At 46.1% G+C, this 25,608-nt stretch overlaps 2 protein-coding genes across 5 annotated transcripts; one reads left to right on the top strand and one right to left on the bottom strand.

The window, feature by feature from the left end:
* Nucleotides 1-3,706: 3,706 nt before the first annotated feature.
* On the bottom strand, nt 3,707-5,920 carry LOC136534918 (RNA-binding protein P-like). Its single transcript, XM_066527269.1, has 2 exons — nt 4,195-5,920; nt 3,707-4,061 (listed from the first exon to the last, which is right to left on the bottom strand). The coding sequence occupies exon 1, from the start codon at nt 5,782-5,784 to the stop codon at nt 4,204-4,206; it is 1,581 nt and encodes a 526-aa protein (XP_066383366.1). The 5' UTR covers nt 5,785-5,920; the 3' UTR covers nt 3,707-4,061; nt 4,195-4,203.
* Nucleotides 5,921-9,500: 3,580 nt separating this feature from the next.
* Nucleotides 9,501-24,388, top strand: LOC136534919 (transcription factor TGAL6-like). Of its 4 annotated transcripts, XM_066527270.1 has the most exons (12): nt 9,501-9,695; nt 9,796-9,888; nt 16,918-17,587; nt 18,258-18,371; nt 21,825-22,047; nt 22,153-22,227; nt 22,414-22,473; nt 22,572-22,649; nt 22,739-22,802; nt 22,925-23,199; nt 23,295-23,531; nt 23,698-24,388. In XM_066527270.1, the coding sequence occupies exons 4-12, from the start codon at nt 18,316-18,318 to the stop codon at nt 23,854-23,856; spliced, it is 1,227 nt and encodes a 408-aa protein (XP_066383367.1). In that variant the 5' UTR covers nt 9,501-9,695; nt 9,796-9,888; nt 16,918-17,587; nt 18,258-18,315; the 3' UTR covers nt 23,857-24,388. The 4 variants fall into 4 exon arrangements, with proteins under 4 accessions (XP_066383367.1, XP_066383368.1, XP_066383370.1 ...); XM_066527271.1 differs by lacking the exons at nt 9,501-9,695; nt 9,796-9,888 and adding an exon at nt 15,151-15,627 and having other exon boundaries at nt 17,479-17,587; XM_066527273.1 differs by lacking the exons at nt 9,501-9,695; nt 9,796-9,888; nt 16,918-17,587; nt 18,258-18,371 and adding an exon at nt 19,341-20,705.
* The last annotated feature ends 1,220 nt before the right edge of the window (nt 24,389-25,608 follow it).

Raw genomic sequence — 25,608 nt, 5'->3', positions numbered from 1 at the left:
ATTAGCGTCTCAGGGATGACGACATCCAGATCCTGCGTAGAGGACGGGCATGCATTGAATATCACCGCTAGTAGGAGTAGGTGGGAACAGACTACCAGAGGACGACAGCCGTTGGGAGCCATCGGCAAAGAAGAGTTTCTTTGGTTTACAAGGTGAAATCTGGGGAATTCGCAAAAAAGAAGGTGAAATCTGGGAAAAAGGGATCTGTTTTGCGTCAGGTGGAAACCCACCTGTTTCCTCCTCAGAACCACCCGTTCCGGCACCGCAACAAAATCCCCAATGCCCCGTGCGGCGACAAAACCCAACGTCAGTCTCATCTGATTCGTCCCTACCTCCCTCTAGAGTGCAGACACCAAACAACGGGAGTTTAACTGAGGAAATGCCTGGAAAAGGACGCCTCAGTATAGCACCTACCTTTGCGGTGCAACACTCATCGTGTCGGCAGGAAGCTACGTACGCTCGTGCCTGCTGGTGATAAAACGTAGAAACACTTGTGCTTGCATCAAAACCAATCAGAACGGCAGGGGAAATGGGGGCCCCAAACGCGAGCGAGCAAGAGAGAGAAAGGTCAAAAGCGAGGGTTGGCTTCAACAAAGCATCAGCACGAGCACCAGTCTACTTGCAGGCAGGATGCTTGGTGTAAAGAAAAGCTGGGGCAGATTAGTGGGGTGACAGCAAATCGAGAATGGGATTCCTTTGTTCTGATGGGCTAGACAGCTTCAAGAGCAATTCATGAATTTTAGAGTACGAATCATTCGAAACAGGGGTAGTAAAAAACTCATACCTTTCCGGTTTATCTGAGACACCGACTGTGCTGGATAAATATTTATTAATAGCTCTGCTCGTTGTAGCATAACAAGCCCATACCCATAAATAGTTCATGCAACTCAAAGCATCTCTAGATTCAGATTCTGAATATTTCTAAAATGCACATAATTAAGTGAGAGATTACGAGTCCGTTATGAATCAATGATTGTATACAAGGGTCTCGTTTATTACAACATCAGTCACGAAGGAGGGTAACGTTGGCTGGATGTGGTCATCAACTCATCATTTCACAAATAACCTGAATACCTGATAGAGATCCACTACGCTTAATTTTAATGTCTGGAGAATCTAAAAACCAAGCCAAATCCCCTGCGATTTTTTAGCTTATAAAATTATTAATTAAGACTGCACTGAACAACTGATGAAAATCCTACAAAGAACCTGGAGTATAATGTCAAACATAACTCTGAAATAAGCTCAATCAAATAGGATGCTGTATGAAAACAATGATAATCTGCGCAACAGAGGCTTAAGAGATAACATAATAAGAATGCAAACATATTTAAGTATATATAGAAACACAATAAAATCAACATAACATATTAGCAACCGTTAGTGAGACAGTCAAGCACACAAAAGCATAATTATGACAGTAAGAAGTAGATATAAAGGAATGTAGTCTTTCAATCACAAAAGAGAATAATTATCGAAACAACAGGTAGCTCTGTTGACAGTGAGGCAAAAACTAGAAATGACACAAAAAAATGAACAATTGTTCTGTGAGGTAATTTGTTTAAGTTCGGGAAAAAAAACTAGAAGTGACCAAAAAACAAATGAACAATTGTTCTGTGAGGGAAATATGGTTTGTAAAATCCAAGAAACTATCAATAGTCGATAACCATTTAGAACTGTTAGCTATCAACTATGGTGACAGTTCCCCACAGAAGATAATTGGCAATTAGAATGGTCTACCACCTGCAAAATTTTGGCAGGCTATGGTTCTCTGCAAACATTTAGTCAGAAATTTGTTGATTGTACTTTTTAACTAAAGTTGGTCAGTTTGGCACTATTGCACTACTAGCTACACTAGTTGGACGATTTTTTTTTCCTGTCATTGCTAGTTCGGGGTTAATGTTCAACCCATGCTATTGAAAGAGATTAAGTGAATACCAAGTTTATGCTGAATCTTTTTAAGCACTGAAGCAAATAAAGAATTGCCAAAAAATGCAATTTGCAGCATGGTAAGGCATTTATCTAGATTGGGGAAGGGGAGAGGGAGGATGTGATAGCGAAGGGTCCAAAAGAGGGTGTCATTAGCCCTCAAATGTAATAAGAAAATTAAATAACAGAAATGTGAAACAGAAGTGCCTAGGTTGGCCTTGGCCATCCAGCACATTAGAAGTCCAACCCAGGACTTGGGACTCCCCCTGCCACTGCTGTTGGAGCTTAAGGATCTGAGGGCGTAGGAGTGAGGGGGAAGGCCTGGGCTTGACACCCCGGCGACAAACTGGTGGCGCCGTGCTCGGCGCCTGGCTGGGAACTCGGTGACAACTTGAAGCCGTGAACAGTAACGCCCGGGGGCCCAAGGTGAGATAAACTCAATCCCAGGCTAAAGATCTATTCCTTCAGATTGTTTGACACTTGTACCAACTCAATAACAAATCTCTCCTAAATCTAAGGGCTAACAAACTCCACTAAAATAGCAATCTTGATAACTGACTCCTATTGAATCGGCTGAAGCCCAAACTGGCTCCCACACCTGGACCCTGGTGACCGCACTCTGGTGCATGCCCCGCAAGACTTGCTCAGCCACTGTTCTTGTTACGGCGCTGGTACACTTTTCCCACCATAACAACTGCTCACCAGATGCCACCCTCCGTGCACTAATTGCCTCCAAGTGTGCTTTCGACTCTAGTGGAACTAGTGAAGTGTTTTAGAAATTGCGAATTGGCAAGCGATGTTTAATTAATTAGTCAGTGCCAAGTGTCAACTGTATTACTTCAAATATAGCAGGCATCTATAATATCCTAAGACAGCATTGCACAACAGACCAATACAGAACAATGAGCCGGTGATATAAGATCATCAGAAGCGATACTAATTCTGCTGATGAAATAAACACAATTACACAATACTACTACTTTCATGTCATCAGAAGAAAAGGATGGTTGCATGTACAAGGATTAAAATTTATTAATATGCATCCACCTGATGGTTTCATCTTGGCCTATTCATGATTCACACGATGATTTGACACTACAAAGGTCAGCAGCCTAGTAATCTACCAGCAGTAAGAATAAATTCTAGTAATCAAACCTTTAGTGACCTACTGAGTCTAATAGGAACATTGCAAGAACAATCTTTAGTGACCTACTGAGTCTAATTGAAAAAAAAAATCAACAAAAAGTGGGATAGTTCAGAAAGTTATGAAATGTCAAGGCATGACCAGTGTCACAGTAAGGCTGACACAAGAAAGAGCTCCAAATGTTATGCTTCAATTTCACAAAACTTTTCAAGGTATGAACACTAATTCCCAGAGATACCATATGTCAACCAACCCTCAGAGGCTCAGACCAAACCATCTCTTGGATTATATAAACCACTTACCATTCAAGTTATTTTGCGCAGCTACTGTTAAACACAGGGCAAATTTAGAAATAAACTTAAAAGTGCAACAAAGCACAGAGATACCATATGTCAACCATCCCTCAGACCAAACCATCTCTTTTATGGGATTATATCAACCACTTACCATTCAAGCTATTTTGCGCGGCTACTGTTAAACACTGGGCAAATTTAGATATAAACTTAAAAGTGCAACAGAACTTCAACACATTTAAGATCTTAAATGCTGTGGTCGCCGAACCCAACATCAAAGAAGAAATTTCCAGGTTTAAAGCAAAAGCCACAAATACCCCATAGCTCCAAACAGCACAGGTAACTGCAGTTAAAATGTCTCTGATTGTGCCCACAAAACCATTTGACATGGTTGATAAGACCAGGTAACAGGCAACTAGTAAAAATACAGATATTTTGGTACATGAAACCCAGTACAGATCCACAAAGTACATAATGAAGTCGCAATAGCAAAACTACATCTACATATTAGGAAATAAAACGACATAATCCTTCAAGAAAGTTCCTCCAAATACTGCTACAAAGGCATCTGATTCAAATCCAGTTGTAAAATTCAACAGAAGGAAGCCTTTCGCAACATTTTGGCACCAATAATAGACTTAAAAGCCATCCGAATGCAAAACCACATGAACGAACCATGATCCACAGATGCCAAACTAAGATACAAGGAAAATAATCAGATGACTGTAAGAACAAGATCAACAAATCACAAAGAATGCATAGAGAATGAAGGAAATCGAAGCAATATAGTAAAGGTGGGTCATAAAACAATGTTGAGAGTTGATATACCTAGTACTGTCAATATCCACCCTGAAAACCAGTGCCTCCAATCTGAGCCTGGCCCTGCCCAGCTGCTCCAGCCTGATAACCAGCAGCACTGGCAGCGGCGGCGGCGGCTGCCGCTGCAGTGCTTGTCTGGGTAGTTGCTTGGCCAACCTGAAACCCAGGTGGCCCTTGAAAACCAGGAGGAGCTCCAGCCCCTTGATATGCAGCCGCTGCTGCTTGAACACCAGCTGCATTTGGGAAAGCTGCACCTCCTGCTCCAAATGCCTGTGCCCCAAAACCCTGAGCTCCAAAACCCGTAAGACCAGCTGTGTGTGCCTGCTGCCCCCCTGCACCTAATGCAGCAGCAGCGAAGGCCGGATTCATAGCAGCAAGCATGGCTGGCGTCATCCCTAGTGCAGCTGGGTTCTGCATTGCTGCTATCATGGCAAGCATTGCATTGGGTTGAGCAAACGCCTGTTGCTGTGCACCTAATCCAAGCATAGCAGCTTGCTGTGCAAAACTCATGTCAGGAACCGCAGTAGCACCATATGCTGATGCATCATATGGACTAATGGCAGCACTGGCAGGAGCAGTCATCTGCGCAGCAGCAGCGGCGGCGGCCACAGATGCAGTAGTGGGATTGGAGTTAGCATTTGTATTCGTTCCAGATGAGCCCTTGGTCCTCCCATCTATGGCTTTCTGCACGTTGAGCGTCTTGCCATCAAAATTCTTCATTGGCTCCTCCAAAGCACGACGAGCACTCTCCGCAGACTTGTAAACAAACAATGCAAATCCCTTTGGTTTGCCAGTGTTCTTGTCAAAGCCCAACGGACCCTCTTCAATCTCACCAAATTGTGCAAAGTACTCATATAGGCGGTCCACGTCCACATCAGAATGCACATTACCAACAAATATCTTGCGCTGCATATTATCTGGTTGCGACGACGAGGAACCAGAAGCGTTGGTGGTGGTATTGGAGCTAGAGTTGGAATTGGTGTTGGCGTTGGAGCTAGGGTTCTGAGACTGAGAAGCTGGGGGCGCGGGACCTGAGGCGGCGAGGTGGCAGAAAGCAAGACGACCTCCGATTTGGAGCTGGGGGCGGCTGAGGGCGCGGAGCGCAGAGCGGCGCGAGCGGAAGAGGACGAACCCGTAGCCCTTGGATCTGCCGGACTGCTTGTCAGAGATGACGCGGCAGTCCTCGAGCTCGCCGAAGCGCGAGAAGGCGGAGCGGAGGTCTTCGGCGCCGGCGCCCCAGCCGAGGCCGTGGACGAAGAGCTTCCTGCTGGCCGGGTCGGCCTCCGCGGCGCGGCGCACGGCCGCCATCGTGGCGGGGCTGGCCTCAGCCGCCGTGCGGAGCAGCGCGACGAGCTGCTCCCGCGACAGCGGCTCGAGCAGCTTGGCGATGTCCTCGGCGTCATCCTCGTCGTCGCCGGCGCCGTCGTCCTCGTCCTCGTCGGCGGCGGTGGGCTCGGGCGGGTCGTCGGTGATGGGGAAGTAGATGGTGCCGCGGGGCTTGGGCTCCGAGGACGCCGGCTCCTGGCGGTGGTTGCCGGCGGCTGCCTCGGCGGCGGCGGCGGTCTCGGCGGGATCGGCCTTGCGCTTCTTCGGCGCCATCGGGAAGCGAGCTAGGGTTTAGGCGCAAGCTTGCGGAGGAGAGACAGGGGAGATTGGGATTTCCAGACAACACTAGTGAGACACAAGGAAAGGAGGTGGAATAAATACACCAGGCCTTGATTAACGGCGGCCTGGCGGCGCCGAAAAGCCCGTGATAATTGAGCCCTAATGTAGAAGCCCTTACTAGAGGCCCACTAGCAGCCCTAAGTTTTTTCTTCTTGCAGGCTAGCCCGGCTCATTTTGGAGAGGCCGCATAGTGAAGCGTTCGTCGCCGAATTTCGGGCCCATTAGTGCAGCCAAACTGTATCGATTTCGGAACAGCAGGCAGCAATACTGCAATAGCAACAGGCAGGTGCGTTCCTACAGCCACAGCGCAACCACAATTTCGTATATGTTTGTAATTAAGAACTCTCTTCGTCGCAAAAGAAGAAGGAGAAAAACTCAGAGTTATTTATATCATTGAATTAATCTTAAGCTCTACTAGAACAGAAACCAGTTACCGCAAAAGTCTGACCAAACTGAATGAAAATCGTGCAAGCACCTACCACTTATGTTCCGAAATAAACATGTCTCCTTCTTGAGGTTAAGCTTGACTAAGAATATAGAAAATAGTATCAACCGTATCTTTAAATAAATTTATTATGAAAAAAAATATTTCATGCTCCATCTAATGATACTTGTTATAGAGTATATTTTTGTATATATATTTGATCAATTTTTTTTAAGCGAGATGCGTGTTTATTTTGAGACGGGGGAGCAGTAAAGAAAAAAGCACAAGCAAATAGCGTTGAGAACTGCTCCAGCCCTCCAGTACTATGCAAAGTCAAAACCTAAAGGCATAACGATTCCACTGACTCATGGGTTGCATCTTGCATGCATTGCTCTTTGCTCTCCAGCCACAGCTACACTCTCCTTAAAGGTGCACGAACAATTCAAGGCCGGCCATGGTGACGCACACAGCGTTCTTCCTCTCCACAACTTGAGGCTTCCTGTGCGCTGTGCGCTGTGCGCTGTGCCCACTCCTCTGGAGGCAATGCGCCCCATGGGGCCTGCAGTGCACGCATGGGCATGGCTGATGGCTCACGGGGAGCCTACCGACCCAACCCAGCCTCCCGGTGCCTATCCAGATAAAGAATATGTGAGGTAGAGATGGCATTGCCTGCTCCATTCTCTCCATACACTCAAATTATTGGCTCCAGACCTCCAGTGGGGCATGGTATTTCTTGGTTGGATGTCCCACCAATTCGTTCTTCGCTGGAGGCCCGGAGCCTCGCTCTCTTGTCCTCCCATTTTCTTTCTTTTTCCAGAAACAAAAGGCATGCATGCTGCTATCGCATGATCCCGTTCATATATGCATCACAAATATGTTGGCAGCTTCAGAAAAGAAAAGGAAGAGGGTGCAGTGGGTGTTACTGGCGCTGCACAGTGTGCTTGCTGACAGCAGATAAGTATGGTAGCGAAAAGAAAAGGTTGTTTGATTATCATGTTGTTCATGGAGATGAGGATGACCTTAATATAAGACCTGATGAAAAAATAGCCTGTCCAATAATTGATGCGTCGATCTCCTTCCTGGCGACCGATGATTGATGAAGCAAGTAGCATGGAGACAATTGTGCACCATTTTTAAACCAAGAGAGAGGAAGAGATACGTGTGTGTATCCATGACATGTAGCAAGGAGTGGTTATATTGGCCGTTGCATATTGTTAATGCTGTCCATGCACGATACATATCTTGTAACCGTACCTAACAGGATTTGCATATGCAAACGGCAAGCCTATCTGAACAGGATGCAATGCAAAATCATATGGGCGCTGCACACAAAGTCAGTCAAAAGCTGGGGTTCCTAAGTTCCTTAGACCAACACGAAATGCCTTCCTTCGTCCAGTGAGCAGCTCTGCAGCTGCACGCCTTGATACCCATGCCATGATGATCTGTTTTAGGCTTTTAGCAACTTGCAATGCGCAAAGCAATCACTCGCCATCAGCTTAGGCCACATCTACTCACTGATCAATACTCTAGGCATAAAAGGCCAAGATCTGGCGTTACTTTGGGATCGAAATACTACGTTCGTGTGCTGCTTTTCACTGCCTTTTGCAATTAAGAAGCTTATCACTGTGCCTTCTCGCTCGTTGATTGCAAGGTTCTTTTGATCCTATATAAGAAACGATGACGAGCACAGACCGGCCATTGTTTCCATTCCCTTTTGTTTTCCCGTTTTTAAAAATTGCATGATGTTCACTTTTGGAGATTTGGAACCCACACACACATGCATACAAATTGTCCTGTGTGTTTTTAGTAATCTTTGAAGAAACATAACTAAACTAAGGTAGAATGGAGGTTGTATATAGCACTGTAGATATATATCCGGATGAAAAACATGGTGTTTAGGACAAAATTTAGTCAAACCATAGAAACTACAAACCTCAACTTTGAAATTACAGTAAAGTCCAATTTACCTCTGAACTAATATCTGGATGTGAAAAAACCACTCAACTTTAATATCAAACAACATACATTCAACTTTCAAGACCGGGTAAAATATTGAACGTGTGTAGAATTGTACTGAAAAATAATTGCAAAATCTCATAAATTTTGAAGGATTTTATGAATGTATTCTAGAAAAAAAATAGTGATAAGATATGCATCGAGGACCATTCAAAATAAAATGTGAGCAGTATTTTTTTTTTTTACTGGAGGAAGTAGGAGGTTCAATCACTGCTCACGTGGGAATCTTAGTCATATTCCATTATGCTTGTTGGCTCGGTGAAACGGAGTAGAAGTGTAGAACGCCAACGCCTCATGTAGTCATGTATGTATGGAGATCCAGCCTTACCATTCCTTTGCTTTTGGTAGTTATCCTGCAACTTTCTTTAGGTTATCTTTCATCTGTGCATTGTTTTCATGCGAGTTCAATTCAAGTCTTGTTGCTTTGCTATTGCTAGGCTACCAAGTTTATGATTTAGTTATAGTTCCCCAAACACTTGAGATCACAAAGTTAATATCTTGCCAGAGTCAGAGTCTCAGAGACAATGCCATTCTCAAACAAGCTCTGCTACAAGTAGCAGATGTTGTATGTACATCCATATCTGACCATAAAATCCCAATGTAGAGTCTAAAGAACATCCTAATCCAGGAGGTTTGGATGGCAACTTTCCAGAATGATTTTTTTTTCTCCTGTCAGAATGGGTACCTGAACCCTGCCTCTCAGTTCGTTCAGACTTCAGGTAGCTGACGAGCTGCCGCCCAAGCCCAGACAAAGTTTGGTCCCACCAGGTCGTTCAACGCAGCATCAGATGCCGTCAATCCAAATTCTTATTCCGCTTCTCCAATCTACCGCTGCCTGCTTCTGCCTGCCGACAGGTAGCCAACCGGAATCCTCGACGCTGAAGAAACCTGAAAAAATGCGTCTTGAAAGTAAACAGTTCCTTTCTATTTTCCCCCTTCAGATCAGCACAGAGGAGACGGTACGATCTGAGCTTTATGATCTTTGCAACCCTAACTTCCCTGAAAATCTGAAATCAAACGGCTGCATCTGATGTCTGAATGGGGGATTTCTTTTCTTGATGAATCTGCTGCCCTTCCTGAACTATTTTACTCACTCAGGTCCCGATTTACTCGAGGGTGTATAAAAAATTTTCCCCAACTTTTTACCAGAAAATTTTCCTGAAATCATACAGAACATCATGAACATCGGAAAGGAGGGCAAAAGAGGCCGGGGAAAAGAAGGGCGCAAACCAATCAAGCCAAAAGGAAAGCAAGGCGACGAAGGAATCAAGCAGCCACAGCCACGACCATTGCTGCAACGCATTCTCACTCCAAAAGGAGGCAGAAAAAACACCCAGCTGATGTAGACACGCATGAACAGCTTCAATAATGCTGGCATCAGCAAGCAGGGTCCCTTTGCAATAAGGTTCAGTAGTTTCCATATATTAGCACGACTTCATCATTGTGGCCTAATTATACTACTAATTGATCCCGCATAGTGCTTTATCTTATCTCTTCTTCTTTAGGTTGCCCGTCGAAAGGCTCCTCTTCTTTTGCGCCTTTTTGGCAAAGGAGAATTCTTCGTCGTCGCGCACCAGCGTTACGCAATTCACAAAAGAGTAGGTGCCCCCACTAGGTGTAATATATTCCTCTTCGTTTTGTTTTGTTTTGCTTTGCTTTGGATCAGATTATTATGCAGTGTAATTTTCCTCTTGCTTTTGGAAAGATATGGGCAATGATTGCGAATAGTGGGACGACTTAGACTCGCTAATTAGTAGACAACATAGTATTACAAAATAAAACTCTTAAGAGACCTTATGCCTTGTCTCAAGTCTTCAACTGAATGTCGTGTTTGAATACAGTTTCTCGTTACCAAGATAGGTATTTCTACTGTATAATTAATTGACTGATCAACATGATGTGTTCTTCTCAACAAGACTATTAAGTATCAACACCCTTGGGTTAGCGAAAAATGTAGCACCACCACCACTGCAGAAAGCACTGAGGAATTGGAGACAGGTAGCATTGGAGCAAAAAAGAAAGATGTAAAGGATGCTTCTTTTTGGGAAGGTTGAGAAGGTCTAGTGATCAGGAGGGATACCCTGTTAATTACTTTGATCGTCTAGGTGCGGATCCAGTGGGGTGAGTTCTTTTCTATTTGGGATAATCAGTGACTTTGAGATTCAGAGGGAGTAGATAACAGAGAGAGAGGGAGATGTAGGATCATCTGACCATCGGAGGAGCTCCCTGCCTTCACTGGTTCGTTGGTGAAGCTCTGCACTAGGCAGCGACGGTCGGAGTAGCGGTGGAGACCGGCGGTGGTGGTGGAGGCAGTGGCGCTTCCCGCCGCTGGCAGTGCCACCCTCTGGATCGGATTAGGGTTAGGACAGTGGGGCTGTGGCGGCGGTGAACCTCGTACCGTGTGCCGTTTGCCCCACCTCCTCTTTATAGGCACTGTGCGACGGGGGCCCACTAGCCACGAGATGGCTGGACGTCCCCGATCAGGACGCGGTCAAGGGGTCCGTCTCGACCGTTGGGTCAAGACGGATGAGATCAATTCTAACATTCTCCCCCTTGATCTCAACTCATACTTTAACCTTAAACTTTGACTTTAATCCCTTTCGCTTTTATTTGTTCCATCACAGATTAGTGTATAGAGCATGCTTCATCGTCACGGTCAATCGCCGATAGACTTAACAGCTACAATACACATCTCTCTTCTGAAACAGATTCTTTAACTTTGGGCCCTTTATTGTCCGGAAAACATAGGCTATACCATAAACCCATGTCGACTGTGTGATCTCTAAACACACTGGGTGGTAAGCCTTTTGTATGCGGATCCGCAAGCACTTGCTTGTTACTTTTATGTTCAATATTTTTAGTATGATTCCGGACTTTCTCCTTCACAACGTACAACTTTATCGTCAATGTGTTTGGCAGCACACTTGACCCGTTGTTATAGGAGCGAACTACTTAAATGGTTATTGCTGTTGTATACCATTATCAATTCCGGGTGTAAGTTCTTTTAACCACTTCGCCTGTCCTTTAAGCCTCATATCAAGCTATACTGTGGGTATGCATCCTTGATGACACCACAACTGTTTCTTTGGAGCTTTTCCACAATAAAACTCCAACTGCGAGTGTTAGCTACTATGTGGGTTTCACTAAACATCTCGCCAAAATTTAACATTTGTACCCACAACTATTTGAGAGTACTTATTCTTACTTACTCACCATGAGGCCTATAAATCTTTGCACAATTGCAAAACATTCTCAACTCCATTCCAGTGATCTATATCTGGATTAGACTTCTGCCAAAATATCCCGGATACATGAACTATGTCAGGGTAAGTTCTTGCTTATAAGCATTCATTAAGCTTCCAACAGCTGAAGCATATAGGACGTCCTTTTGATCGATCTCATATTCATTCTTGGAACACTGAAAGTTCCGAAAACTATTACCCTTTACTTTAGAAACAGGCGCAAGTTTACTCACATATATACTTTATTTCTTTAGAATCTTCTCTAAGTATACACTTGAGACAGTTCTAATACCCCTTTTCCTTTATCTCGGTAAGTTCCAATTCCTGGAACGAATGACGCTTTACCAAGATCATTCTCTTGAAACTTGAGGACAAGAACTGCTTCTTCTCCATCAGTAGATTAACACCACTACTAGCGAGTAAGGTGCTACCCACATGCAGGATTAGGAAAATAAATTTCCCATGTTTAAACTTTGCATAAATACAATTGTCCTCTACATTCTCTTTAAAAACCCAAACTTTCTTATTGTACTGTCAAACTTCAAGAACCACTGTCTTGAAGTTTGCTTTAATCCATAAATGGATTTCTTTAGGCAACATCTCTTTACGTTCTTTTCCTTCTACGACAAAACCTTTTGAGTTATGCCATGTAAACTTTTCCATACAAATCCCCGTTGAGGAATGTGTCTTTACATCCTTTTGATGTAACTATAAATCGTAATGTGCCACTAACACCATTATGATTCTAAAAGAATCATTGTATGCTCATTATAATCTATTCCTTCTCTTTGTGTAAATCATTTCACCACAAGTGACGCTTTATAGCTTTCAATATTCCCTTTTGATATCTTTCTATATTCCCTTTGGAGTCATCTTTGTCTTGTAGACCCATTACAGCCTACTGTTTTGGCTCCATTGGGAATTTCTTCTAAGTCCCAAACATCGTTGGTATTTATCGATTTCATTTCATCTTCCTTTACTTCTTGCCATTTAGATGAGTGAACGCTCTCTCATGGCTTTTCAAATGAGGTGGAATTATCCTCCATTTGAATTTCTTTCTTATTCTTTGAGACCTTCTGGGGCCTCGTGGCACTTCTTTCGTATGGGGCTATTGTTGCTCTTTATTGCCAAAAGGCAAATGTTCTATAGCCTCCCGTATCATAAGATTCTTGTTTACTTATTCATCTTCTTTAAGAGCTAACATCAGGTGTTGTATATGTCATACAACATCAACATGTATTAAGCAATTTGTTGCTCTAAACACTGTAGTGGATATGTAATCCCACTTCTATTCAAGCTTTAGGTATCTACATACCATGCTCCCCCAGATTACTCCATCTTCTGTAAAGATGGTGTATCTTCAAATTTCTTATTTTGGGTTTAATCTGCTAAAAAACTCATACGGCGCATTTAGCACCGCCTTGATAACTCTGAACTCGTCCAGTATGAATACTAGCCGACTTTGCTATCTTCCCATCGGAACTATAAAAGGTCTAGGAATTTAGCTATTTCTTTACTTTAGGGGTATCATTATTATGATCGTCTTACTTCCTCAACGATCACAATCATCTTTTATAGATCACTTTTACCTTCAATGCGTAGTATGCATTGCATTATCTGAAGTATGGGAAAATATCTTTCTTAATTGTCTTTCTTAATTAATCTTACATTTCTCCCCCTCGAAATGTGGTATGAACTTTTCTACCACAATTTCGAAACATTCAGAACTCTTGTGAATGAGGAAACTTTGATTACTTACTTCATCCACATGATTACATCATGCAAACAAAATTCGTATGGGAGTACATTTTTCTCATTACACTTCAAACTCAATATAGTCTATTATTAACAATACTTCTGCAAGTCATGCTTGCATATCATTCTTATCTTTTGGTTCACATGCAACTTTCTTTTGTTCTTAAACTCATTGAGTACTTAATGACTATGACACAATCAGAGTGTACGGTCAATACTATGATAGCATAAAAGCTACCTCAAAATTCTCTCCATGTGCGGGATACACTTAGAGCACATGAGTCATCACATCCTTCTCCCGCCATGCGGGATAAGTACTTCGCCAAATTCTCCCGCCATGCAGGATTGGTTAACATATGTACTATGCCAACTTTATCCCGCCATGCGGGTATTTTCTCAAACTTTTCCCGCCATGCGGGTACTATCATAAACTTTTTCCCGCCATGCGAGATATTCCTTTGAACGGACATAATTGCCAGTATTGGCTCGTGTTCAATCATCAAATTCAGAAATAAATCCGAATATTCTTTTAACACACATGTTTAATCCAATGTTAGTCAAATTAAGCATGTATATGACTTTTACAACTCTCATAAGTGAAACTGAAAATAAATTCTTCTCCACAGAGAGTACATAAAAGACATTTCTCAATGAAGACTCTCATTGATCTATCTCTTTTCTTGGATCAATATCCTAGAATTCTTTTCTTTTGAAGCCATTCTTTAAAGGGAACACAGTTCCTTAACCAATGACATTCTTTCATACATAACTTGCCCTTAGGCATTTCATCATCTGAGTCACAAGTACCCAGCTCATTTCTCTTTCTGCCTTCAAGAATGAAAGCATGGAGGTCTTTTGTCTGAAAAATATTCAACAATAATGCTCATTAAACTTTGAAAACTTTATGTTCTATTCTATATCACCGTTGGGCAGAAATAGAATAAAACATCATTCTTCTACATTAATTCCACATCACCGTTGGGCAGAAATGGAAATAACGTATAGAAATTCAATAATCTTGAAAACATAGTACTGCTCCTCAAAATTAAATTCTCCCGTTGGTTCGAATCTAATTAGAAGACAATCAACTTTATCGCAGCGGAAACATGAAAATACATTTCTCTAGTTTAAGAGCATTCCTTGATCTTTATCTTTTTTTTTCTGAAAAATTGGTCACTTTGATGCAAAATTCATCAGAGATTTAAACTTTAAACATTAAACTCATAGAATTATAATATTGTTATCATCAACGTTGGTCAGAAAATAACAATACCATAATTCAACTTTAAACTTAAACTCATAAACTTATAATATTGTTATCATTAACGTTGGTCAGAAAATAATAATATTATAATTTATCTTAACTATCAACCGACTATTCCTCCAATTAAAATTTTCCAGCTGATTCTAATTTTAACTGGAGGATAAACTTTTCATCATTTACTGAATAACTATAACTGCTCTTCAAATTTGAAGACAATAAACCTTTAACTTTGCAGCGGAAACTTGACAAAATTTCTTTTCCTACTTTTCAGAAGCATTTTTACTTTATTCATCTGTTCTCTAAACAAATTATCACGTTGGATCAAATTTGAGTAGAGATAAAACATTTAAACTTAACTTTATTTATTCAAAATAGCTTCTGAAAAATAAAATAAAAAACCATGAGCTACCCTTCAATTCTATTCTTTTGGCCCACCTCAGAAAAGTGGCCTGCGGCCCATTTGCGCGTGGCTTTGCCGCGGCCCAGCTCTGTGTGCTCCGCGCTCGGCCCGTGGGCTAGCAGACGCGGCCCGCGGCTCAGCACCCAGCGCGCAACGCTCGCCCCCCCCCCGCGCCCAGGCCGCAACCTGGGCCTGGGCCGGGAATTCGTCGCCCCGCCTGGGCCTCATTCAGCCCGGCGAATCGTGGCCATGCATTTTGATCGGACGGCCATGCGTGACTTCCGCGGGATCAAAACTCCGCCCGCCGGTCGCCCCTCCCCAAAACCCTAGCTCATTTCTGTCTTCCTTTCTCTCCCTCCGCTCTTCTCACGCCACCGGCAAGCCGCCGCAAGGGAGCTCGACGTATCGGTGCCAGGAAAAGGGAGCGTTCGGCGGGAGAGGATGGCGCCGCCGTGAGGCCCTTCGCCGGTGCACGCGTGCGGCTGCGCGCGGCCCCGTCGAATGGCCTTGCGACCGGCGCCCTTTTGGTTCGAGTTCGCGCGCGCGCGAGCACAAGACAGCAGCGGCGCGGCTCCCTGATCTGGACCGGCGGCGAGCTCGCATAGGAGATCGGCAGCGCCGTCGGGGCCTCTTTCTCCCCGCGCGATGGCGGTTGCGACGGCGACGAGAGAACCAGGTAGGTCCCTCCCCTCCGTCCATCTCTCTGTGTTCATTTAGGGTTAGGGTTAGGGTTACGGGTACCCCTCCCCTTTCTCTCTATTCTTTGCTTTTCCTGTCCCCAATCTAGATCTACGAACTAGACTGGGATTTTAGGGTTTCGATTCCTCTTTCTTGATCCATTCTTTCCCCGAGATCTGGTCGCGGGTTTAGGGTTCGGATCAAGCAGTCTTGAAGCCGAGCCCCTTCCGTCTTCACCCAGCTAGGGTTTAGGGTTCGATGAACCCTTTGTTTTCCTTTTCTTTCGATCCAAATCGGATCTAGCTCCGTTCTGTTCTTTTCTTTGCCCCGATCTGGATCCACATACGGCCATACTAAAACTGGCTCTGGTACCATTGTTAATTACTTTGATCGTCTAGGTGCGGATCCAGTGGGGTGAGTTCTTTTCTATTTGGGATAATCAGTGACTTTGAGATTCAGAGGGAGTAGATAACAGAGAGAGAGGGAGATGTAGGATCATCTGACCATCGGAGGAGCTCCCTGCCTTCACTGGTTCGTTGGTGAAGCTCTGCACTAGGCAGCGACGGTCGGAGTAGCGGTGGAGACCGGCGGTGGTGGTGGAGGCAGTGGCGCTTCCCGCCGCTGGCAGTGCCACCCTCTGGATCGGATTAGGGTTAGGACAGTGGGGCTGTGGCGGCGGTGAACCTCGTACCGTGTGCCGTTTGCCCCACCTCCTCTTTATAGGCACTGTGCGACGGGGGCCCACTAGCCACGAGATGGCTGGACGTCCCCGATCAGGACGCGGTCAAGGGGTCCGTCTCGACCGTTGGGTCAAGACGGATGAGATCAATTCTAACATACCCCAGAAATGGGAAGTTCCACCGTGCACCAACTTGTGAATCTAGTGATGTCCCTTACCTGCATCATGGAATCTAACGGGACCCCATTATAGGGTCATCACAACAACAAACATTACTTAAATCCTTATGTCCTTCTTAAGGTTCCAAGGGCACTACAGCAATTAAGGTAAGTCATGATAAGCTCACTTTGTAAATTTGTGTGAACCTACTGGTGTCCTCCATTCCATTGTACTCCCTGAAACCATTTAAGTGTACATAGTTCATCTGTATCTTGAGTAACAAGCTCACAAATGCAAGGACCATTAATCTGTAGGAGTTATTGTGCCAAAATAAGTTCCCTTTGCACCAAAATTTCCTATCTATATAAGTAACTATATAACACGCCTGCAGTCTTCTTGCATGCACCTTTCTGCCTAATGAGTGACAGTGAATGTTATCTATTTAACCAGCTTTGCATGGTGGAGTTGCAGTACAATGTACGTGGAAACTACTTGGAATCGTGCCTTTCCAGACCACTGTCAATCTGTTGTATTAACCGAAATTATTGGGCACCTAATGTGTCGATCTCTCTGAGTAACCAAGTGTGTGCCTGCAATGCAAGCTTCTTTTACACATGAAAGTTACCATCTTTCCTCTGTCAGAATCATGTGAATACTTTTCAGGCTCTCACTGGTTAGGTGATGGTGGATGCGTATATGTATTCCTGTGTGCAAGCAACTTAGCACATATCCAACTAGTTTACGTAAAGAATTTTCTCGAACGTGCCTCGGGCATGGTGTTCATTAAGCAGGAGAATATAGTTTACTCGAAATTACAAATAAACGCCATGGTAATCCATCAATTACCAAAGCACAACGGCCCACGGGTGAGGTTACGTAAAGAATAATTAGTGCATCGGAAGCATGAGGCCCAGGTGATAATATTAGATACTTAAAGCGCTTTATACTTGGCTCCTCCTTTTGAAGGGAAGGCAGCTGGCTTCTTATATAACCCTGCACCACTTCCTCCAGCCAACTGGTAGTGTCCTTTGGAGCTGGGCTAGAGCACAACTGTGAGAAACCTTGTGTTGGCGATTTGACGTCCTCCGTTATCCTTAGTTGAAGGAAGAACTTCAACCAGGTATTAAGTTTCCTACTAAGTTTGTTCGTTAGTTTTGCTTGTTCATCAGTGTGTGTTGATCTTTAGTAAGGAGCAAGTAAATTCTGTTCTGTGGCTTCTCTTCATGTGGATAAGAGGTGATGAACTGATGATAACTAGTGTTTTGTTAGAAATTGTTTTTTTTTCGAAGCAACAAGGAAGGCATCACACTAGAGCTTGCCAAATATTGCTTGTTTATCTCTTGGTTCCTGCAATCCTGCTAGGTTGAAACTTGAAAGCAATAAGGCATGGTTTCCTGGGTCTAACACATGTTAGCTTCTCAGTTGCTGTGTTCTTCTAAATATGATTCATGACTGTTTGAACTTTAGTTAATCATGCTCAATTTGTTGTTGGTTTCTTACTCTGGATGACTGCAAATTACTGCAAGTATACAAAACGAATAGCCAATCATATTGGCTTCTCCAGTAAGTCTGGAATAGCACTTCTGAACCCATGTTTACGAGAATCTTTATATTGTCACCCGAATAAAGCAATCACCAATCAAAGTAAGTGATCAAATATTTGTATTTTTAAATGATGGTATCTTAAGAGTATTTTTCTAAGACCATAAGAGTAGATGCTGAACCTTTGCACGAATCATTCAGCTATTATTCTTGTTTTGGTAAATGAACTACTACTTTCTGTTTGACAGATGCGGTGAGGTGATCAGTAATAAGTATTGATTTAAGGGAGATCATTTTGAGCATGTTATGATGGAGCTCTACTCTGGATATCTTGAAGATCATTTCAACCTCCACAAGCTAAGGTGAGCATTTCCTCTGATCAGATCCCCCTGTTTCATCTGAATGTTTTTTTTTTTGTCCATCCGATGCATAGAAAAAACGCCAATATTCTGATGACTGTCCAATCAGTCAACTGAAGTAGAATGAGACGTGAAGAAAAAGAGGGAGAGCTAATAGCTTTGGTGCCACTAGCATTAATAGACTACTAGTAGTGCGATTTGCATTAGATTTCCTTACCTGTGGGTGGCACATCATGATGTAAACTGAATACTAGATTTTTTTTTTTAGCGGTGCAATTGGGACTAGTGCATCCAGAGTGAGACATGCTGGCTAAAATAAGCAAAGCGAAGCGCAAAAGTAGGAAAATAATAATAATCATCAGTCAGGAACAAAATGCGTTCTACATCAAGGGATACTTTGTGCTAATTAAGTCTCCCCAAAAGCAGTCCGTGGAGGGAGACCCCTCGCTTTGTTCTCTGCCTAGCCTAGACACTAGACAGCCATGAAGCGCTCTCGTTTTCCCAACTTTTCTTGCTTTAGCCCACAGGTGACACTGATTTTTTTACAAGACACATAGCTGACGTTCCTGAATAGCACACGTCAGCCGTCAGTACAGTCTCTTTTAGCAGCCCACGACAGTGAGCTTTGCATCAGCCATCAAGTCTCCCCTGGCCTTTAGCTGAGGTCCTCTGATAGTTGACCTCCTAACGGAAAAGAGCCGAGAGCCTTATTTGGCAAATAGTGCACGGGCAGCAGTGAGTCACTAGAGTAGACTCTAGTGAAGGAAAGCTGTTTCCTTTTGCATCATCATCTCCAACCCAGCGTGCGGCAGGCAGAGGCAGGGGAAGGGCTGCCGGCCCCCTGCCTGCTGTGCCTGGTGCTGATCTGAACGAAGAAAGTGGTGAGTGGTGCTGTGCATCACCAGCGTTCTCCACTGGCTTGGCTAGCCAACCAGACATTCCCTTTTGTTCTGTCATCACATTTCTTTGTCATCAGCATCACTACGCACACATACTACCACTTGCAGTGTTTGGTCTATTTATGTATAATTTTTCACTGTGCATGCAGGCAAGAGCATGACATACTAGTATTTTCTTCTCTCATGCTTTTCTCCTGTGCAATATGCAAAATCTGCTCGATATGGTTATGCAGCATTAGAATCGCATCCCTTTTTTTATTACTTATAATATATATAACCTGGCACTGTTGACAAAAATCACACGCACACGTGTGGCGCAAACCACTGCACTGCACATATCCCTGCTGCAGCCTGCACTTGTGTTCCAGATAAGTTGGATGGTGGGGTTCAGATGATGAAGGCCGACGACCACTGCTTTATTTGCAGCAGGGAGGGGTTCCTGTGTGCTGGTTGGAGGCAGCATGGACCAACCTAACCTGCTGCTTTTGCCGTAAAAAGCCAGGTGGCCTCCCCCAATAATTGAGGGGCCCCTATGTGCGATGGCTGATGAAGCTTCTGCCTGCTCCCTGTCCTGCGGGAGTACAGGACGCAAGCGTCTGCATTGCACACAATAATTGACGCCCATGAGTGAGTGATTGAACAGTCCAGTAATCCATGCTAGAAACACAAACACTATATGTTTTGTTCAAGGACTAGGATCTAAGGCCTTGTTTAGTTGCATCCCAACTTCTAAAAAGTTGCTACAGTACCTGACACATCGAATGTTTGCGGCCCGTGCATGGAGCATTAAATGTAGACGAAAAGAAAAACTAATTGCACAATTTAGTGGGAAATTGCGAGACGAACGTTTTGAGCCTAATTAGTCCATGTTTGAACACTATTTGCCAAATAAAAATGAACGTGCTACAGTAGCCCCAAAATCCAAATTCATACAGCTAAACGAGGCCTAAGATTGCGAGCTGTTTGACAACACGCAAAAGCTTAGCATGTGGACTATTAAGAAAACAAGAGGATCAGAAGCATAGCATGCAGCCGTTCATGGGCTTAATCTTGTGGTTTAGGAGCTAAAGCCCCGGCTAGAATCTGTGGCGTTCTCTTCAGGAGCCTTCTCTACCGCGCACTCTTGTTAATGCGGTGTGACGTCACGGCTGATGAGCCGATCGCCGTCACTGTCGCCACACTCTTTTAGTCTTTACCTATTTATTAATCCTTAACAGCTGCCTGTTAAACCTCTACTACTAAGTAATGGCTGGAATTGCAAGCACTGGCCGGTGTGGTGGCTGTCCTTGTCATCCTGCCAATTTAAGCTAAGGGCAGAGATGTACTTGGTCGGATAGCGTCACCGCAGGTCGGCCGGTGGTGCGCACCTGGCCGAGAGGCCAGTCCTGGTGCGGCTAGCTATCGCCGCCGAGTAGATCGGCACACGAGCTTACCCTGTGTACGTGTTGCTGGTAAACCTGCCCCGCACCAAGACGACGTCGTCGTCGTAGCTCGTCCTCGTGGTCGTGTCTCGAGTCTCGTGTCGCGCTGCCACTGGGTGCCGCGCACGTCTCTGCGCCGTCGGTCATCGCGGCAGGGCTGGGCAGAAGAGCGGAACGAAAGTTAGCTGGAGGCGCGCGGCAACTCTTTTGTTTCGTCACGTTTGCGTGGTCTGTCGCGCGCGGAGTCGTCCCGGCCAGCGCGCCGGGCGCCAATTCCTTCCTTCCCGGCACGGTATGTAGATGTAGGCACCAGCCAGTCATGGCTGCTCCCCAGTCCCCATGCCGCTGCGCTGCCTTTCCGAAAAGGCGAAAACCACCGGCTGGCTCCGCGCTGCAGGCGCTGGCCGGATTCCGGATTCCAGGCACCAGGCTCCACTCGAGGTCGAGGCGACGGCGGTTGGCGGACGAGACGACGGCATCCAGCCACTGGGCAAGGCAGCTGCCATGCCACTGATTCTATTCTCTCGTATCACGAGCCCGATGCGTGCGGCAGATGCACCCCGCACCCCCTTGGCGGCTAGGCAGCACAGCACAGGTTCTCGCATCCTGGTAGGCGACCTCAAAGTCGTAACCGCAGCTCGCCACCGATCGGTTTCCTCCCTTTTCGGGCCACCGGCCATGGCCACCCATCTTTAGTTTCCTCCCTAGCGATGATGAACGGAAAGAAGCCGTTGCCGTCCGCATCGGCGCGCGCGGCCGTGGACCGTGGACGTACGTGGACGACAGGATTTTTCTGGCAAGGTGAGAGCGCGCCACCCATCATCACGCCATCATTTGTTGCGTACGTTGTCAGCCTCCGCGGGGCTCCGCTCCGCTTTGCCCAAAGTGCTCGCCGGGGCCGCACTAGCTTGGAGAGAGCATAGGCATATTTTTGCCTTTGCTTGCGCTGGCTGCGCCCATTCCATTCGGAGTTAGAAAGAAAGCTTTAGCCTGCTGCCTTTTCTCCTTTATTTTTTAGTCTTCTTTCTTTTAACACTGTTGTATAACCTCTAACCTGGTTGCCACCTGCAACGGTGCTCTGTCGATCCGTCTGTCGTTGCTCACGGCGCCCTCTTGTTTCTGTTTGGCTTGGCCAGCATCGGCAGCGCCGCCTCGCCGCCGGAGTACATGACGTCGGCGTCGCCGGCGCAGTTCGCGGCGGTGCCCCTCAGAATGGGGTACGCGCGGCCGGTGCCGTCGCCTTCGCCGCCGGCGCCCGTAATGGGCATGTGGAGCAGCGAGCCGTTCAAGGTCGACAGCGGCGGCCACGCCACCAGCGCGTCCACCGTCATGGAGGCCGACACCAAGTTCGAGACGAGGGTGAGTTCTCGTGATCGGTTCTTGCATGTCTTCTGCTGTGATTTGCCTAGAAAAAGGGAAGGTCGCTCATGATGTATTGATGTCATGTTGGTGAGCTTTGTGCAGCTAGAAGACGTTCCACAGGTAGCACTTGAGCCAGGAAGAAGTACAGACCAGGAAACAAGCAAGCCGCCAGAAAGGGTACATAATTTTAAGCATCTTTCACTTGTTTTTCTTTTGTCCTTTTGACTGTCATAGCATGTTCAGTCTTCCTTAAATACAGTATATGATACAACAGAGAATAATCTCTTCAAGTCTGAACTGTCCATTCTTGCAAAAGAGAAATAAAATGCTCGGAATGTATAAACCTGAAATGATTTGTCCCAGGTCCTGAGAAGGCTCGCGCAGAACAGAGAGGCTGCTCGGAAGAGTCGACTGCGGAAAAAGGTGACCACAAGAACTTCACCGATCTTTTGGTGTTATAACCATAATCAGTACCTTATGTGTCTAACAGCTGTTGGGGCCAATTTGTTGTTGTTCAATAGGCCTACATCCAGCAGCTCGAGACAAGCCGGATGAAGCTGGCCCAGTTAGAGCTGGAGCTTCAACGGGCTCGGCAGCAGGTACGTGAAAGAATCTGTTGGCTAATGCCATTTCAACAGTCAGTGTTGCATTCACTGATGACTGATCAAGTGCATGGGACAATCTGCAGGGTGCATACGCAAATGGGAACATGGGAGACTCAGCTCTCGGTTATACAGGGTCGATAGATCCAGGTCAGGCTCTGCACTGATCGTTCTGAAGAACGAAACACTAGTCGTTTGTCCAATGGCATTCCGCGCAATGTTCAGTCAGTCCCTGTGCATCTTCTAACTGCTGGTTTGTGTGCGTGGTTCAGGTGTCACCGCGTTCGAGATCGAGTACAGCCACTGGGTGGACGAGCAGAAGAGGCACACGGCGGAGCTGATGTCGGCGCTCCAGGGGCAGCAGACGTCGGAGCTGGAGCTGCGCCTGCTGGTGGAGACGGGAATCAGCAACTACGAGCACCTTTTCAGGATCAAGGCGATGGTCGCCAACGTGGACGTGTTCCACGTCATGTCGGGCATGTGGAAGACGCCCGCCGAGAGGTTCTTCCTCTGGATCGGCGGGTTCCGGCCGTCGGAAGTCCTCAAGGTGTGTCCGCAGAACCCACACGAGTGATGATTCGTCTTTGCATGGTGATTGGTGATGATGGATGGATCTCTCTCGTTGTTGCTGGTGGCATGCAGATCCTGAGCCCGCAGCTGGAGCCGCTGACGGAGCAGCAGCGCATGCAGGTGGGCGGCCTCCAGCACACGTCGATGCAGGCGGAGGACGCCCTTTCGCAGGGCATGGAGAAGCTGCAGCAGAACCTCGCGGAGACCCTGACGGCCGAGGCCGACCCGTTCGGCCCCCCCGACGCCTACATGCTGCAGATGGCCACCGCGGTGGACAGGCTGAAAGGGCTCGTCGGCTTCGTCACCCAGGTAATAAAACCGACCGACCGACCCAACCGGTCGCCGAGAACCATCCATCTTATCCATGGGTGCAAGGCCTGGAACGCACGCACGGCACCGTGCGCCCGCGCAGCCGCGCCGTGTCCCTGTTGCTGACCCGCGTGGCGGCCTCTGCTCGGCTGGTTGTGCTGTGCAGGCGGACCATCTCCGGCTGACGACGCTGCAGCAGATGCACAAGATCCTGACGACGCGGCAGGCGGCCAGGGGCCTCCTGGCGCTGGGCGACTACTTCCAGCGCCTCCGCACGCTGAGCTCGCTGTGGGCAGCGCGCCCGCGGGAGGCGGCGATTAGCTAGATGCCTGCGGTGGCCGCCAGCCAAAAGCTCACTGGTGAGGTGACCGCACCAAAGAACACGACGACGACGACGACGACGAAGAGTAGTAGCAGTTCGCTGTATACTTTCCCAAGTGGAGGACGAAGAAATCGACCTCGCTGGGTTTGGATGAAGAATGCAAGGCTTCTCAATCAGCGGCGGTGCCCGCGTTCCTCAGCAACAGCAAAGCGGTGTGTGTTTATCAGGCGATTAGAGAAGAGAATAAACGGAAATCGATTGAGGCCTTTTTATTTGACGGGCGGAAGACGAGTACATATCTTGTTTTGGTACCCGGCCGGGGCCTCCTACAGGCGTAATATTATGATTGATGATGATGCAGGCCTCCTACAGGCGTAATATTATTGTTGAGGGTATATATATACTTATCATATATGTAATTACCTGTAACTAGTGTTGGTCAAATTCTCATGAGTACGGAGCATGCAGGGTATTGTACGTAACAATTTAGTTCACTGAACCAGAGAGATATCTAAGTTCACATTTGTCAGTTGTCGGTCATAGTTTCCTACAACCCTACTACATTTCATCACCATTTGGAGTTTCAGACGAGCTTGCTTGCCTCAACTGCAGAGATCCATCGGCTTGGTGTGAGTTTGATGTCATTGGCTAAAACTATTATACATGCCACTTAAAAATCATATCCTAGAAATATCATTATCCATAAGTTTTCATATCTTTCACTCCATTTCTGACTATATTTCGATAGTTTTGGCTCATGCCAAATAACAAGTTTGTCCTTTCTCTTAGCCGGACACAATTTTTTTGAAAGGTCATCAGGGGATGAACTATCCCCACCTAAATTTCGTTAGCACAGATGCCGGCATAAGCCGGTGATGGTAGATACAAGCTTAGGTCATAACCCCAGAGTTACAAAGCAAGAAAGTTGATAAAAGAACACAACCACCGACACCGCATACAGAGAGGAACAACCAACACCGTCAGCCAAAGGGAGAAGCAACAACTCCCACGACGGGTGCATGTCAATGGACACCAAACATTGCACCACCAAGAGGCTGAGCTTCGAGTGTCTCCATTCCATAGGCGATTTTAGGGCACCGAGTCCTAAAAGACAGACGACGGTCGCGATGTACATCTTCTATGGAGTACATCAGGGATCCAATTGCCTTCCACCTACGCCCCTAGAGGGGAGGAAGCCTCAAGGGTTGGATCCTTGGAGGACTGACTACTGGAGAACATGGAGATCCAAGAGAGGGGATCATGGTCTTGTTAACCCAACATACGGTGAGAAGATGCAAGTGCAACCAATGATCATGGAGGACACCCAGGCAAAGACAGATGGCAGTAGGCACCATCTAGCGACCAAGATGTGCACCCAAGGTGGTTGAGGCAAGTCTAAGGTGTCCCTCCACAGCGACGCCAATAGTAGGACGCGGCGTCACCGCCGCCGTCCCGGTAGTACCGGGAAAGGTTTTCACCTGGAGACATGTAGCAGTTATGTGGTGGAGGGAGCTAGAACATGACGCCACCAAGGAGGTCTGCAGCACCCGAGGGCGTCGTCATCGATAGCACTGATGAATTGGGCACATCTTTCGCCTAAGGCTCCTCCGGATCCTTGAACTGAGGCACCGCCATTTTAGACCGGACGACAACCCTCGGCTCGACAGCGTGTTGAGCAGCGAGCATGGCGAGTTACCACGCACCCCCACTGCTAGAACTGGACACAATTTTAACTCACAAATAGAGTAGAGAACC

This window comes from Miscanthus floridulus, unplaced genomic scaffold (genome assembly GCF_019320115.1).
Source record: "Miscanthus floridulus cultivar M001 unplaced genomic scaffold, ASM1932011v1 os_2390, whole genome shotgun sequence".
NCBI lineage: Eukaryota > Viridiplantae > Streptophyta > Magnoliopsida > Poales > Poaceae > Miscanthus > Miscanthus floridulus.
Note: the sequence above shows the minus strand (reverse complement) of the source record. Positions and strands in the feature narration are given on the sequence as shown.